This window comes from Staurois parvus, unplaced genomic scaffold (genome assembly GCF_062004578.1).
Source record: "Staurois parvus isolate SC_StPar_1 unplaced genomic scaffold, SC_StPar_1.0 ptg001134l, whole genome shotgun sequence".
In the NCBI taxonomy this organism is placed as follows: domain Eukaryota; kingdom Metazoa; phylum Chordata; class Amphibia; order Anura; family Ranidae; genus Staurois; species Staurois parvus.
Genome location: NW_028318930.1, coordinates 2,569,232 through 2,583,686, shown reverse-complemented (window position 1 = coordinate 2,583,686; position 14,455 = coordinate 2,569,232). Strand labels below are relative to the sequence as shown.

Below are 14,455 nucleotides of genomic sequence, written 5' to 3'. Positions count from 1 at the left end.
TTTTCATCCTTCTCCTTCTTCTCATCCTTCTCCTTCTTCTCATCCTTCTCCTTCTTCTCATCCTTCTCCTTCTTCTCATCCTTCTTCTCATCCTTCTCCTTCTTCTCATCCTTCTTCTCATCCTTCTCCTTCTTCTCATCCTTCTTCTCATCCTTCTCCTTCTTCTCATCCTTCTTCTTATCCTTCTCCTTCTTCTCATCCTTCTCCTTCTTCTCATCCTTCTCCTTCTTCTCATCCTTCTCCTTCTCCTTCTTCTCATCCTTCTCCTTCTCCATCTTCTCATCCTTCTCCTTCTCCTTCTTCTCATCCTTCTCCTTCTTCTCATCCTTCTCCTTCTTCTCATCCTTCTCCTTCTCCTTCTTCTCATCCTTCTCCTTCTCCTTCTTCTCATCCTTCTCCTTCTCCTTCTTCTCATCCTTCTCCTTCTCCTTCCTCATCTCCAAGGGCATTTAAATTAAAGGTACAGTGTTCTGCACTAATTTAAAGGCTCTCTGAAGCCTAGAAACCCTTTTTATAAGTTAACTTCGTAGCGAATAAATTCGCATCGAATCGAATTTCTTCCTGAAATTCGGCGAATCAGCCAAATCGAATTTTTGAATAATTCGCTCATCTCTAGTGTTTTTGGTTTATGGTGCTCAGACAGTTTAGTCCCACGTTAAGACACTGTTCACATCATCGCATAGCAGGAACGAGTGTTCCTGCTATGTGATTTTGAGAATGCAATTTTCATTTGATTCTGTGTGTTGCTTAGGACAGCCCATTAATGTGATCCTGGTCCTTTTTTGGGTTCCAAGCTTCATGCGGCTTGTGAAGTTGCGGTTTGCTGCTCAATCCTGTTGTGTGACAATCATGGCAGAATCGCACCATGTTTAGGGTGCCATTGAAGGATAATGGAAGGGAATTGTGCTGCGATTGCCACACGATTTGGAATTGCAGCGATTGTGCCTGTGATCCCAAATCAAGAGATGTGAACTTGGCCTGATAGCACCCTAAAACGTGATTAACGTGCCAGGGACACCCAAATCTGTCTCTTTACTCCTCACCTCACTCCTTCAGTATCTGATCGCATTATTAACTTACTGACATATCAGCATGGATAATGCACCATTTCCTTAAAATAAATTGCTCTAAGGCTACGTTCACACTAGCGTTATGTGCAGACGGCAGAGAGGCGTTTGGGAAGCGTTTTTACCGCTTCCCAAACGCCTCTGACAATTCTGCACATTGCAGCACATGGTGCTGTTCTAACGGGAGCATTAGCGTTGTGACGCAGCAAAACGGATGCCTCTGGTCGAGTCAGGAGGCGTTGAAGCTTCCTATTCTACTCTATGGTGCCGCTCTGCAAATGCCCAGCCGGCGTTTTTCAGTGCGGTTGCGATGCAGTTGCGGGGCATTTGCGGAGCGGTAACACCATTCAAACTTCATTATAGGCATTTGTGGGGCATTTGTAACGCTCGGCAAACGCCTAGCTACCGCCGCTAAACCGCGCATGCGGCGTTTGCGGAGCGTTAAAAAACGGTCCGCAAGCGCTGGACCAACGCTTGCCAAACGCTATAGGGGCGTTTGGCAAGCGTTGGTAAAACAGTCAAGTGTGAACAAGCCCTAAAACTGAGCTGATATTCCCCTCCCCCGGCTTGTGCCCTTCTTCATGACTTTTCCATCAAGATCAATACCTCCGCTCAAGCCAAGGTTCTAGGTGTAATCCTGAACCCTGACCTATCCTTTCGGCCAAAAATCCAATTGCTGTCAAAATCTTGTAGACTTCACCTCTGTAACATCTTTAACATTCACCCCTTTTTAACCCCTTGGTGCCAGCGCCTCCTGGCCCTTTAAGGGTTTCAGAAGCCGGGAGGAGGGGCGGGGTTTAGGGTCATGTGACTGCAGTGACACGTCGTCATGGCGGCCACATGATCGGGAAAGGTCCCGATCGAAAGATGAGATCGGGACCTTTCCGTGAGTACTGGACATGTGTGCTGGGAGCGCGCTATCAGCACATATTTTTTTTGTAATAGAACGCAAATGTGCGGCCGCTTGGCATCCAGGCCCAGACACCGAGAGGCCGCACATTTGCGTTCGGCCGGCGTGAAGAGGTTAACTAACAAAACCACCAAGCTACTTGTTCACTCCCTTGTTATCTCTAACCTTGATTATTGCCACTCCCTTCTCATAGGCCTACCTCTCCGTAGGCTACCCATCTTCAGTCTATCGTGAATGCTGCTGCCAGAACCATCTACCTTACCAATCGCTCAGTGTCTGCCACCCCTCTCTGCCAATCCCTCCACTGGCTTCTGATTGCCCAGCGAATTAAATTCAAAATACTAACATCTTACAAAGCTATTTACAACTCTGCCCTGAGGTACATCACCAACCTTGTCTCCAAATATCACCCAAACTGTCCCCTCAGCTCCTCTCATGACCTACTGCTCTCTAGCTCCCATGCTCATCTCTAGGACTTTACCAGAGCATCTCCCATTCTCTGGAATGCTCTACCTCAATCTGTCAAGCTTTCCTTTACATTGGCTGCCTTTAGGTGATCCCTGAAAACTTATCATGCCTCCAATTAAACATTTATGACTTCCATCAGCTCATCCCCCCACATTTATAACCTTTTGTACCACTTGCTCCACCCTATTAGTAATTACTGTAAGCTCCTATGAGCATGGCTCTCTTAATCCCCTTGTTTTATATTGTATTGTAATGTCTGCATTTATATTGTAAAGTGCTGCGCAAACTGTTGGCATTATAAAAATCCTGCATAATGTAATGCTCTCCAGGTTACCCAGATATCAGTTTGTTTCATTTTCTTTTAGGTAGGGGCCGAGTAGCAGCCTGGGATGAGTCAGCCTGTGAGTGAGGCAGATGTTGACCTAAGGATAGGCTAGGCAGCTTCTAAAGGTCAGAGCATCTGGAGTCCTCCCACCTCTCCAATAAATCTCCAGAGAGCTTTCTGCAGGAGGGGAGTTAGCTTGGATCTGCATACTTGAGTGACCTTGGCCAATCCCCTGTCAGGAGGCTGGGCATGGAGACCAAGGCAAGCCTTAAGTATCGTAGAGCCTGAGTGGAAGGGAGCAGTGTAAGGTGGAAGATAAAGCATGGAGCCTGGGAGGGGGCCTACCTACAGGCAGGTGCTGGAGAAGAGGACCTCCACTGTGTCAGTGTCTCCAACGGAGGACATCCTGAAAAGCAGGGAAGGAGCCAGCTCAGTGAAAGGTCTGAAGGCAGCCACCAACCCATTAAGCTATCAGGAGAGGATAGAGAGAGTACACCCCCTGGGACGGATAAGGGAAGAGGACAGTCAGGTGGAGAACTTAACTACATTCTCATCTGGGGCTGCTTTGTTAAAATGGCAGTTTCTGTGCCCTCTTGCCCAAGGAATATCCTCAGTGCAGCTGCATGAAGAGGAGGATTCATCTGGGGTTTGAGGAGGTACACCAGAGAGTTGGGAAGCTCTTAAAGGAGAGACTATTTTTGTCCACATCTCTACATAGTTGCTAAGGTGATTATCCTTACATTTCTACAGTTCCTTGGGCATCCCATACACCCCTCAACCCCATCTAAGGTTGCCACCTCATCCCTTTACAACTGAACACATAATTACACAGGTTCTGAAGCTAATTTAACACCCTGGTCACACTGGATGCGAATTGGCATGCGATTTGCAAATCGCATGCCAAGTCGCACCCTATTGTCCACAATTACGGCAGTCATATCGGTGCGGTTCCAACTTGGTCGGAGCCGCACCGATTTCCAAAGTAGTACATGCACTACTTTTGGTACGATTTGCATAAACATCTGTGTCAGATGTCTTGCAAATCGCACCTGAAATGGCAGTTGACCCGACTGAAATCGTGCAAAGTCGGGATTGTTGTGAACGGGGTGTAATGCAGATAAGACACCAAGTAAGTTTAATTACCTTAATCAGCCACAAAACTTGTGTAATTAATGTGTTTGGTTTTAAAGGGATGAGGTGGCATCCCTAACTCCATCCAAATTCTAAATCCCTAAGGGTCCTTTCACACGGGTGTTCCGTTTTTTTCATCAGCTCAGTCAGGTTCTTTTTTCAAAGAAAAAACGGATCAGTTTACATCAGTTTTTACATCAGTTTCTCATTGGTTTCTCATCAATTTATCATCAGTTTTTACATCCTTTACCAATGGAAAAACAGATGCAAAAACCAACCGTATTTCCGTTTACATCTGTTTTCGTCCGTTTTTTTACAGAAGAAAAATAGGGTTTTCTTCCATTCAAAAAAACTGATGCGGACAATAACAGATGTAAACCGCTGATCATCCATTTGCATCTGCTAGTCCATAGAAATACATGGATGTCCGTTTTTCATCTGTAAACAGACAGATGAAAAATGGACATATGGAACGCCCATGTGAAAGGACCCTTAATAAAATGACAAAACCAAGCTCAAGGACTATTTAATACCTTTCCGCCTGGCCTATAGCAGATTGATGGCTGGGTGGGACACTCCTCCTTCTAACTGGGTGTTATATAACTGTCAGAAGGGCGGGGCTGCGCGATCTGTCACTGGCTGTGTCCACGGGACACAGCCAATGACGTATCACTACAATGGCCTGTTGCCAGTGTCATGTGACCGCTGTGACCAATCACAGCAGATCACATGACAATTGTATACAATGGATGGCTTCTTGTCATGCCATTCATTGTATACAATTGGGTTGTTAGCTGTGATTGGTCAAAGCAGTCACAAGGTACAGACAGGGCCAAACATAGCCCAACTGTATCATGTGATGAGCTTTGCCGAATCACAGCTAATCACAACAAAAGACTGAATGAATCAGTTTCATCCAGTAACAATGATTGCAAATATCAATGACATACATAATGTGTAAGAAAAAAAATCCTGATCAATGTTGTATTGCTTTGGTCACAGTGTGTTGAAAAAAAAAGAAAAGTAAGAAAAAGAAAAAATAATGTAAAAAAAAAAAATTGAATAATTAAAAAAAAAATACAAATAAAATTATTATTATTTTTTTTTTACATACTGCCACCAGCCAGTGTCCCTGATCACCGCCACACCAGTTATATAATAACGCTGTACTGGACTGATGACAATATGTAACAAAAACATTTTTTTTATTTTTAATTTCTACATTTTCCAAAAAATTGTAACAAAAAATTACAACCTCCAAAAAACTCACCATGCCCCTTACTAAATACCTTGGACTGTCTATTTTCCAAAAATGGGTAATTTGGGGGTATTTGTACTATCCTGGCGTTTTCGGGCCTCAAGAATGCCGTCAGTACATCAGGATTGATCGATTGTCAGATACAGTATATATATTATGGTTTGTGGACTCTATAACTTTCCTAGAGACTAAATAATATACACTAATTTGGGGTCTTTTCACCAAAGAAATGTAGAAGGATACATTTTTACCTAAATTTATGAAGAAATGTTATTTATTGGCAACATTTCATAACAGAAACAAAAAAAATTAGTTTTTTTTTCAGAAGTTTGGGGGGGGGGGGGTTTGTTTATTTAGCAAAAAATAACAAAATCAGTGGTGATGAAATACCACCAAAAGAAAGCTCTATTTGTGTGAAAAAAAGAAATAAAATGTATTCATGGGTACAGTGCTGCATGACCGCGCAATTGTCATTCAAAGTGCGACAGCACTGAAAGCTGAAAATTGGCCTGGGCAGGAAAGGGGATATAAGTGCACTGAAGTGGTTAATGATTCCTGTGTGCAAAGTGTGGAAGAAAATGTGTGTTGTCTGGCTGTGCGGGGCTTTAGGGGGACACATAACTCAGCGACTCGTTTGCGGTTTGTTGAGCTACAAACATGCCAAAAAAGGTTCTGGGGTTTCCTTGGCCCAGTCACTTGAATGGGCTGCCCCATGTGTGAAACGTGCTAAAAAAAAACAAAACAAAACATGAGTGGAAGTTCCCTGCTGTGTGAATGTGGCCTACTTCCTAGGCTGGCCATACACTATTCAATTTTCTGCCCACTTTTTTTAGATTTACCTTCAACTATGTAGTGCAAGGGCCTGCCTAATTGGATACAATTGAAAGTGTTGTTTAGGTTTGACCTCCTATTATACGTTTTTTGGTAAATCTTAGGGCTCATGTACACTGTAGCTGATAAACTCACGTTTAGGAACTGTTCAGCGTTTTTTTCAGCAGCCCCTGAACTCTTCCTAATGATTTCCTATGTGTCCATGTACACATGTTCGTTTACAGGCATTCGAGTTTACAGTCATTTTTTTAATGCAGAAAATCTGCATTCAGCAGTCGATTTTATCAGCATTTCAAACGCAAAGTGCTTGTAAACGCATCTAAACGTGGCAAATCGCGTTTGTAAGCATTTGTGTCTGAAAATTTTTAACTCTTCCAGTTCCCGATGTTGTCCAGAGCCTTTTTTCATCATGAAAAATGCATGCAAAGTGTTTTCAAGGAGCTCAGATGGGCAAAACACTGAACACAGGATGTTCCTACCAAGCTTATCACACATTGTAATGACCAATTCACACCTCAGACCTCTCCCACCCTTGGAAACAATAGATATGTTAATGACCATTCACACCTCAAATTCCTCATGAAGACCCCCTGCCAGGTGGCCTTAATGACTCACTCCAGCAGACACCTTCCCACCCTTGGAAACAAAAGAAATGTTAATAAGCAAATCACACCTAAGCTAATCTCAACACATCCTGCTGTCTCTGCTTCTACTCTCTGTATTTCTCTGAACCAGTCTGAAATAGTTAATCATTTACCACTTTCCAGTGCATTCTGGGCATTTGGGAGGTTCTCCTGTGCCTATCTTTAACCACTTGCCTACAGGGTACTTATACCCCCTTCCTGCCCAGGCCAATTTTCAGCTTTCAGTGCTGTCGCACTTTGAATGACAATTGTGCGGTCATGCAACATTATACCCATATTAAATTTTTATCATTTTTTTCTCACAAATAGAGATTTTTTTGTGGTATTTACTTGCAAAAAATTTGAAAAAAAAGAGTTTCTTGGTTTCTATTATACAATTTTGCAAACAGGTAATTTGTCTCTTTCACGGATGTGAGTTGATGAGGCTGCACTGATGGACAGCACTGATAGGCGGCACTAATGAGGTGGCACTGATAGGTGACACTGATGATGGGTACTGATAGTCGACACTGACTGGCGGCACTGCTGGGCGGAACTGGTGGGTGGCACTGATCATCAGTGCCCTGATGATCGGTGCCGATCCCTGCTCTGACAACTGCCGCTTCTCGGCAGTACTTTCCTCACGCTCTGACAGCGTGAGGAAAGTACAGCTGAAAACCAGAAAATGCATTTCCCGGTGATCAGCGTGTCATTGAAAACGGCTGATCACGTGGTAAAAGACCGCTGTGATTGGCCTTTTACCACATCACATGATCAGCTGTGTCCATAGGACACAGCAATCACGGAGATCGCTGGGGGCGCGCAGGAGAGCGCGTTCTGGAAGGATGTCATATGACGCTCTCCCAGAACTGGCCAGCCGCAGTGCAGCCGTCATTTGGCTATCTGCAGTCGGCAACTAGTTAAAAAACGCTTCTAAACGCAAACGCACATAAACGGGTTATGCAAACGTAGCTAAACCTACGTTTTCCAGCTGTCAGTTTCCATTGTTCAGAAGTGTCCCGTGTACATGGAGCCTCAAGCAAAATTCTCAAGAAAATGTATAATGTATGGCTAGACTTAGATTGTAAGCTCCCAGGAGCAGAGCCCTCCTAACCCAGGGGTGGACTGACAACTCATGGGGCCCCCGGGTAATAGGGGATCATGGGGCCCCTGTGTCCTTGCCCAAACTCAAAAAAGCCTATGAAAAAGGTACCAGGGGCATCTCATGGGGCCCCCTACTGACCTCGGGCCCTCGGGCAGTGCCTGAGTTTCCAAATGGTCAGTCCGCCCGTCCTAACCCTCTTGTATTGAACTGTATTGTTTCCCGTCATATTGTACAGCACAGAGCAGACTGTTGGCTCTATAGAAATACTGTATAATAATAATATTACCAAGGGCGGACTGACCATTAGAGCGCTCAGGCACTGTCCGAGGGCCCAGGGTCAGTAGGGGCCCATGAGATGCCCCTGGTACCTTTCAGAGACTTTTTTTGGGTGTGGTTTGAGTGTGGGTGAGGATACAGGGGCCCCATGATCCCCTATTGCCCGGGGGCCCCATGAGTTGTCAGTCCGCCCCTGAATATCACACTCCTACAAATGGTCCGATATGCAAACTAGTGAACTCAGCCTATTCCAGTCAGCAGCACTCAGACACTATGACAGGAGGACCCGGTCTGGCCCGCCCTGTAGCACACACTCCCAGTCAGTTCTCCTTCCCACAAGCCGTCAGTCACCACCGGCTGGCACCATGAGCGGACGTAGACTAGTGGAAGATGCGGCCACGGCCTCCAGCTACCAGGACTTCCATGTGGAGCATTTCCACCTGGAGCTCAGCGTGGACACCCAGGCCAGGAAGCTGAGCGGACTGGAGAGGCTGGAGGTGCGGGTGGTGGTGCAGAGCACAGAGCTCCGGCTGGACACCTACCCCGGGATGAACATAAAGCGTGTGGTGGGGGAGCTGAGTGCCGGGGACAGGACGGAGCTCACCTGGGAGAGTCGGCCCTTCACCAGCTATGGCACCGTCACCGCCATCACCCTGAGCGAGCCTGTCCCGGCGGGGAGCCGCATCTACATCACCATAGAGTACGAGGTCGGCAACAACCCGGGGGTGAGTCCTGTCCATCCTCTAATTGTCAGCACATTGTCCTAGGCCCTGCAGAGACCTGCTCCCAGCACACTCCTCTCCTTACAGATGGGCTGACTTTCATTTTCACTTCTAAGCCTTCTATTGTTTAGTTGTCAATGTAACCTGCAGCTGTTTACCATGAAACCTGAGCTGTGGGATAAACACATATTGTTTCAATGAGAGCGTGTCTTCACAGTAATGCCCCGTACACATGATGAGAATATTGGAGGAACGATTGGCCGTTTTTTTTCGTCTGCTAGTCTCACATCGAAAGTGAAGAGGTTACTATAGATACGAAAATTCTTCTATGAAAGAATTTCTAAAGTGATGTCACGTATTGCATTGTATTTGTATTTTCAGACGACTACTGTACTGATTAAACAAAAATCAAACGATCTGGTATCGCACAAGAAACATTTTTACGCTTGTCCCTTCGGATATTGTTGTACGAATTGTCGTGATCGGCTCTCAAAAGCTGTGTACTAACGATCAGATTATCAGACGATTGTTCCTTGTATGAAAATTTTCATACGATTTTCTTATAGTGTGTACGAGGCATTAGGCCCCATGTACACGGGACACTTCTGAACGATGGAAACTGACTGCTGGAAAATGTAGGTTAAAAAAACGTCAGTTTAGCAGCGTTTGCATACAGCGTTTATGCACGTTTGTGTTTAGAAGAGGTTTTTAAAGATAACCTCAGGACTCCTTCCAAAATGCCCAGAATGCACTGAAAAACAGTAAAAAAAATAACTATTTCAGACATTTTGAAAGAAATAGAGAGATCAGCATTTGTTGAGATTAGCTGTCTTTTTTTTTTTTATTTTTTTTTTTTTTTTGTGGTGTTTGGATGTGTTCCAGCTCATTTCTGTGCAGATATTATTGCAGCAGCGTCTAACATTTTCTTTCATGCGAAACCTCAAAGTATGGTGTACCAGGTCCATTTGAGTATCAGGAAAACACTTTGCATGCATTTTTCATGATTAAAAAAGGCTCTGGACAGCATCTGGAAATGGAAGAGATAAAAAAAAAAAATGCAAATTCTTATAAACGCAGTTAGCCGCGTTTACAACGCTGATAAAATCTACTCCTGAATGCAAGTTTTCTGCGTTCAAAAAAACGACTGTAAACGACGACGTGTACATGAACACACATGAAAACATTAAGGAGAGTTCAGGGGTTGCTGAAAAAAATGCTGAACAGTTCCTAAACGTGAGTTTATCAGTTGCAGTGTACATGAGCCCTAACAAAGACCACTCACTGCTGCTCTCTCTCCTTGTGCAGGGTGACTGGTCTTGTCTCCGCCCCTTTTTATGGTTTTCTGTAGGCAGCTTGTAGTGGATGAAGTTTGCTGGGTCCCTCCCACAGTTCTGTGCTCTGCACAGGTTATAATGATGCCTCTTCTACATTTAGAAAGTAGTGGTGCATCGAAATGAAAATTCTGGTGCCGAAACAGAAAATTCAAAATGCACTTGGCTGAAAACTGAAATGCGCAGTTTTTAAAAATGAGTATATATTTTTTGGAAAAAAATACACTGATTAAAAAAAAAAAACTATATATACCCCAATTTTTTGTAAAATAAGGAAGAATGTTACGGCAAGTAAACAGATACCCAACATGTCACACTTTAAAATTGGAATGGTGTGATACTGCGGCACTTAAAAATCTCCATGGGTGATGCTTTCAAAATTTAATTTCATCATTTTTCTTTTGTCTTCTGTTTTCTTATTTATTACATCCTCTCTTTTTTCCATTTGGTTTCCTTTATTCCCCCATTTAACATCCATGACTTTACACTATTCACCTTACAGCAGTGGTCAATCACTGCTTAATTGTCTAATTGATCAATTAGACTCACGTTCCCTATATATTCACCCCTGTTCATCCACCTCCCCCTGCTTGAAAAAGGAGCGCACGTCTGCCTTCCACGGCCAGCGCATGCTCCGAAACACGTCGCAGTGCACCCTGGGATCTGACGTCATCACGGCCACGCCGCCGATACGTTCCAGCATGCGTTCCATCCGGCTCTGAGGGAGGACGTGCACGCCGGCCGGTCTCACCGCTGTTCCCCTCCAGCCACCACGCTGTTCCAGCCGAGAGCTGACCTCCCCACATCGCAGTAAGATGACGGCTCTTCACCCGGGTTACCACCCCACCGTTAACTATTGTTAACCACGGTTTTTAAGCTTATGATTACTTCACACATGTGAGTGTTTCTACATTTAGACTTGAATTAAAAGACTTATTGCACTTAGAGGCGCTTCTCTCCTTTTCTCACTGGATCGCTTTCAGCCTGGGTTCACACCATTGCGGTGAGGGAAACACCGTGAATCCTGTACGTTTCCCACACCGAATTGCAGTTGCGATCTGCGATCTGGTGCAGGTGTCAATGATAAATTAACCTCCTGCCATATCAGGAAATGACGGGCAGGCGGCGTTTCTCTCGTTCCAGGAGGACATCATATGATGTACTCCCACTCTAACTGCGCATGCGTGCCCCTGGGGGCGTGCTGTGTCCCTGGGACACAGCGTATTACCGATCAGAGTAAAGAGCCGATGATGCCTGCTCTGTCACATGATCAGCTGTGTCCAAACAAGGAAATGCCGGTTATCGGCAAGCTTCTCACGCTGACAGCACGTGAGGAGAGCCGGTAATCGGCATTCCTCAGAGGGGACATCTACACTGATCATCAGGATACTGATGATCGGTGCAGCCCCATCAGTGCTACCTGTCAGTGCCCATCAATGCCACATATCAGTGCACATCGATGCCTACCAGTATACATCAATGCCACATACCAGTGCCCGTCAGAGCTGCCTTTCGGTGCCACCTATCAGTGCCACCTAACAGTTCCAATCAGTGCAATATATGAGTGCTGCCTTTCGGTGCCCACAAATGATGCCTGTCAATGCCCATCAGTGCAGCCTATCGGTGCCCATCAGTGCAGCCTCATTGGCACACATCAGTGAAGGAGAAAAATTACTTATTTACAAACTTTTATAACAGCAACTAAGAAAAAACGTTTTTTTTTCCCCCAAAATTTTCAGTCTTCCTTAGTTTGTTTAGCAAAAAAATAAAACCCAGTGGTGATTAAATACCACCAAAAGATAGCTGTATCTGTCTCAAACAAATGATACAAATTTAGTTTGGGTACAGTGTTGCATGACCGCACAGTTGTCATTCAAAGTGTGACAGCGCTGAAAGCTGAAAATTGGCCGGGGCAGGAAGGGGGTAAAAGTGCCCTGTAGGCAAGTGGTTAATGACTTCCCGAAACAGATCGCAAAACGTGATGCGATTGCAAGAAATCGTATTACATGGGTGAGAACACCCATGAGATGCGATTCAGGTGCGGATTTAAAAAAGGTTCCTGCACCTTTTTGGTGTGAATGCGATTAGAGTAATATAAAATGTATGGCTCAAATCGCACCACACAGACATTTGCATGTCTGTGCAAAAATATACAGTGAGGACCAGAAGTATTTGAACACTCTGCGATTTTGCAAGTTCTCCCACTTAGAAATCATGGAAGGGTCTGAAATTCACATTGTAGGTGCATTCCCACTCTGAGAGACAGAATTAAAAAAAAAAATTCAGGAAATCACATTGTATGATTTTTAAAGAATTTATTTGTCTTGCACTGCTGAACATAAGTATTTGAACACCTGAGAAATCAGTGTTAATATTTGGTACAGAAGCCTTTGTTTGCAATTACAGAGGTCAAACGTTTCCTGTAGTTCTTCACCAGGTTTGCACACACTGCAACAGGGATTTTGGCCCTCTCCTCCACACAGATCTGCTCTAGATCTGTCAAGTTTCGGGGCTGTCGCTGAGCAACACGGAGTTTCAGCTCCCTCCAAAGATGTTCTATTGGATTTAGGTCTGGAGATTGGCTAGGCCACTCCAGAACCTTGATATGCTTCTTACGGAGCCACTCCTTGGTTATCCTGGCTGTGTGCTTTGGATCGTTGTCATGTTGGAAGACCCAGCCACGACCCATCTTCAATGCTCTGACTGAGGGAAGGAGGTTGTTGCTCAAAATCTCACAATAAATGGCCCTATTGATCCTCTCCTTAATACAGTGCAGTCGTCCTGTCCCCTTCACAGAAAAGCACCCCCAAAGCATGATGTTACCACCCCCATGCTTCACAGTAGGGATGGTGTTCTTGGGATGCAACTCATCCTTCTTTTTCCTCCAAACACGACGAGTGAAGTTTAGACCAAAAAGTTCTACTCATCTGACCAAATGACTTTCTCCCATGCCTCCTCTGGATCATCCAGTTGGTCATTGGCAAACTTCAGACGGGCCTGGACATGTGATGACTTGAGCAGGGGAACCTTCCATGCGATGCATGATTTGAAACCATGACGGCGTAGTGTTCTACCGACAGTGACCTTTGAAACTGTGGTCCCAGCTCTCTTCATGTCATTGACCAGCTCCTCCCTTGTAGTTCAGGGCTGATTTCTCACCTTTCTTATCATCAGTGATACCCCACGAGGTGAGATCTTGCATGGAGCCCCAGTCCGAGGGAGACTGACAGTCGTCTTTAGCCTCTTCCATTTTCTAACCATTGCTCCAACAGTTGATCTATTTTCACCAAGTTGCTTGGCAATTTCCCCGTAGCCCTTTCCAGCCTTGTGGAGGTCCACAATTTTGTCTCTGGTGTCTTTTGACAGCTCTTTGATCTTGCCCATGGTAGTAGTTGGCGTCTGACTGACTGTGGGGTGGACAGGTGTCTTTAAAGAGCTCACACAGGTTCTACTAAGTTAATTAATGAGTGGAGTAGAGGTGGACTTTTTAAAGGCACAGTAACAGGTCTTTGAGAGCCAGAATTCTTGCTGTTTCTTAGGTGTTCAAATACTTATGTTCAGCAGTGCAAGACAAATAAATTCTTTAAAAATTATACAATGTGATTTCCTGATTTTTTTTTTTTTTAATTCTGTCTCTCAGAGTGGGAATGCACCTACAATGAATTTCAGACCCCCTCCATGATTTCTAAGTGGGAGAACTTGCAAAATCGCAGGGTGTTCAACTACTTCTGTTCCTCACTGTAAATAAAAAAATAAAAGCACAAGGAACATGACTTGCTATCAGTGATGTGTCCTTTGTGCTGCTGACTCTGGGTTTAGTTGAAGTCGTCCACCTCTGTTCCCCACCCCTACACCCACCGCCATAATCTTCTGGTGCTGTGAGGTTAATAGAGCCAAGGGACTTGTGCTATGACAGGCACTCATCAAAAGTGCCAATTATGCCCCCCTTTCTTCTCCCTCCTCCATTCATAGAAGCTGTACTATAGCTGCTATGAATAAAAACCCATCTATGAATGGAGAAGGCAGATCTTGCATTTATCCATCCTCCCTCCGTTCATAGATAGTACACCTCCTATGGATGGAGGAGGTGGGCAGAAAGGGCAGGCACAGTCAGCACTCCTGACAACTGCAAATGAGCGGTACCTAAGCTAACCAGAAGATTACGGGGGGGTTGGAGAAGGAAGATTTCAACAAAAGCAGGAGCCAGCAGCACAAAGGACACCTTTGCGCTGATTTTTTTTTTTTTTTTTTTTACTAACCTTAGGCTTTAATTGTGTGTGCTTTGCCTTCTTATCTATAGCTTTGCTGACGTGGCCATTTCACTTCCGTATATATGTTGATGATTCCACAATTTTAACCAGACAGGAACGCACAGTTCCTTATTTGCCTTCATGTTTTACTGGGGACA

The 14,455-nt window shown here is 44.7% G+C and overlaps 1 protein-coding gene across 1 annotated transcript in view; it reads left to right on the top strand.

The window, feature by feature from the left end:
* The first annotated feature begins 8,305 nt into the window (after positions 1-8,305).
* The window catches only part of RNPEP (arginyl aminopeptidase), a 43,930-nt gene continuing 37,780 nt past the window's right edge, over positions 8,306-14,455 (top strand). Inside the window, exon 1 of the mRNA XM_089659186.1 lies at positions 8,306-8,719. Coding sequence (XP_089515312.1) covers positions 8,360-8,719 — 360 coding nt within the window. The 5' untranslated portion in view covers positions 8,306-8,359. The remainder of the gene's footprint in view (positions 8,720-14,455) is intronic.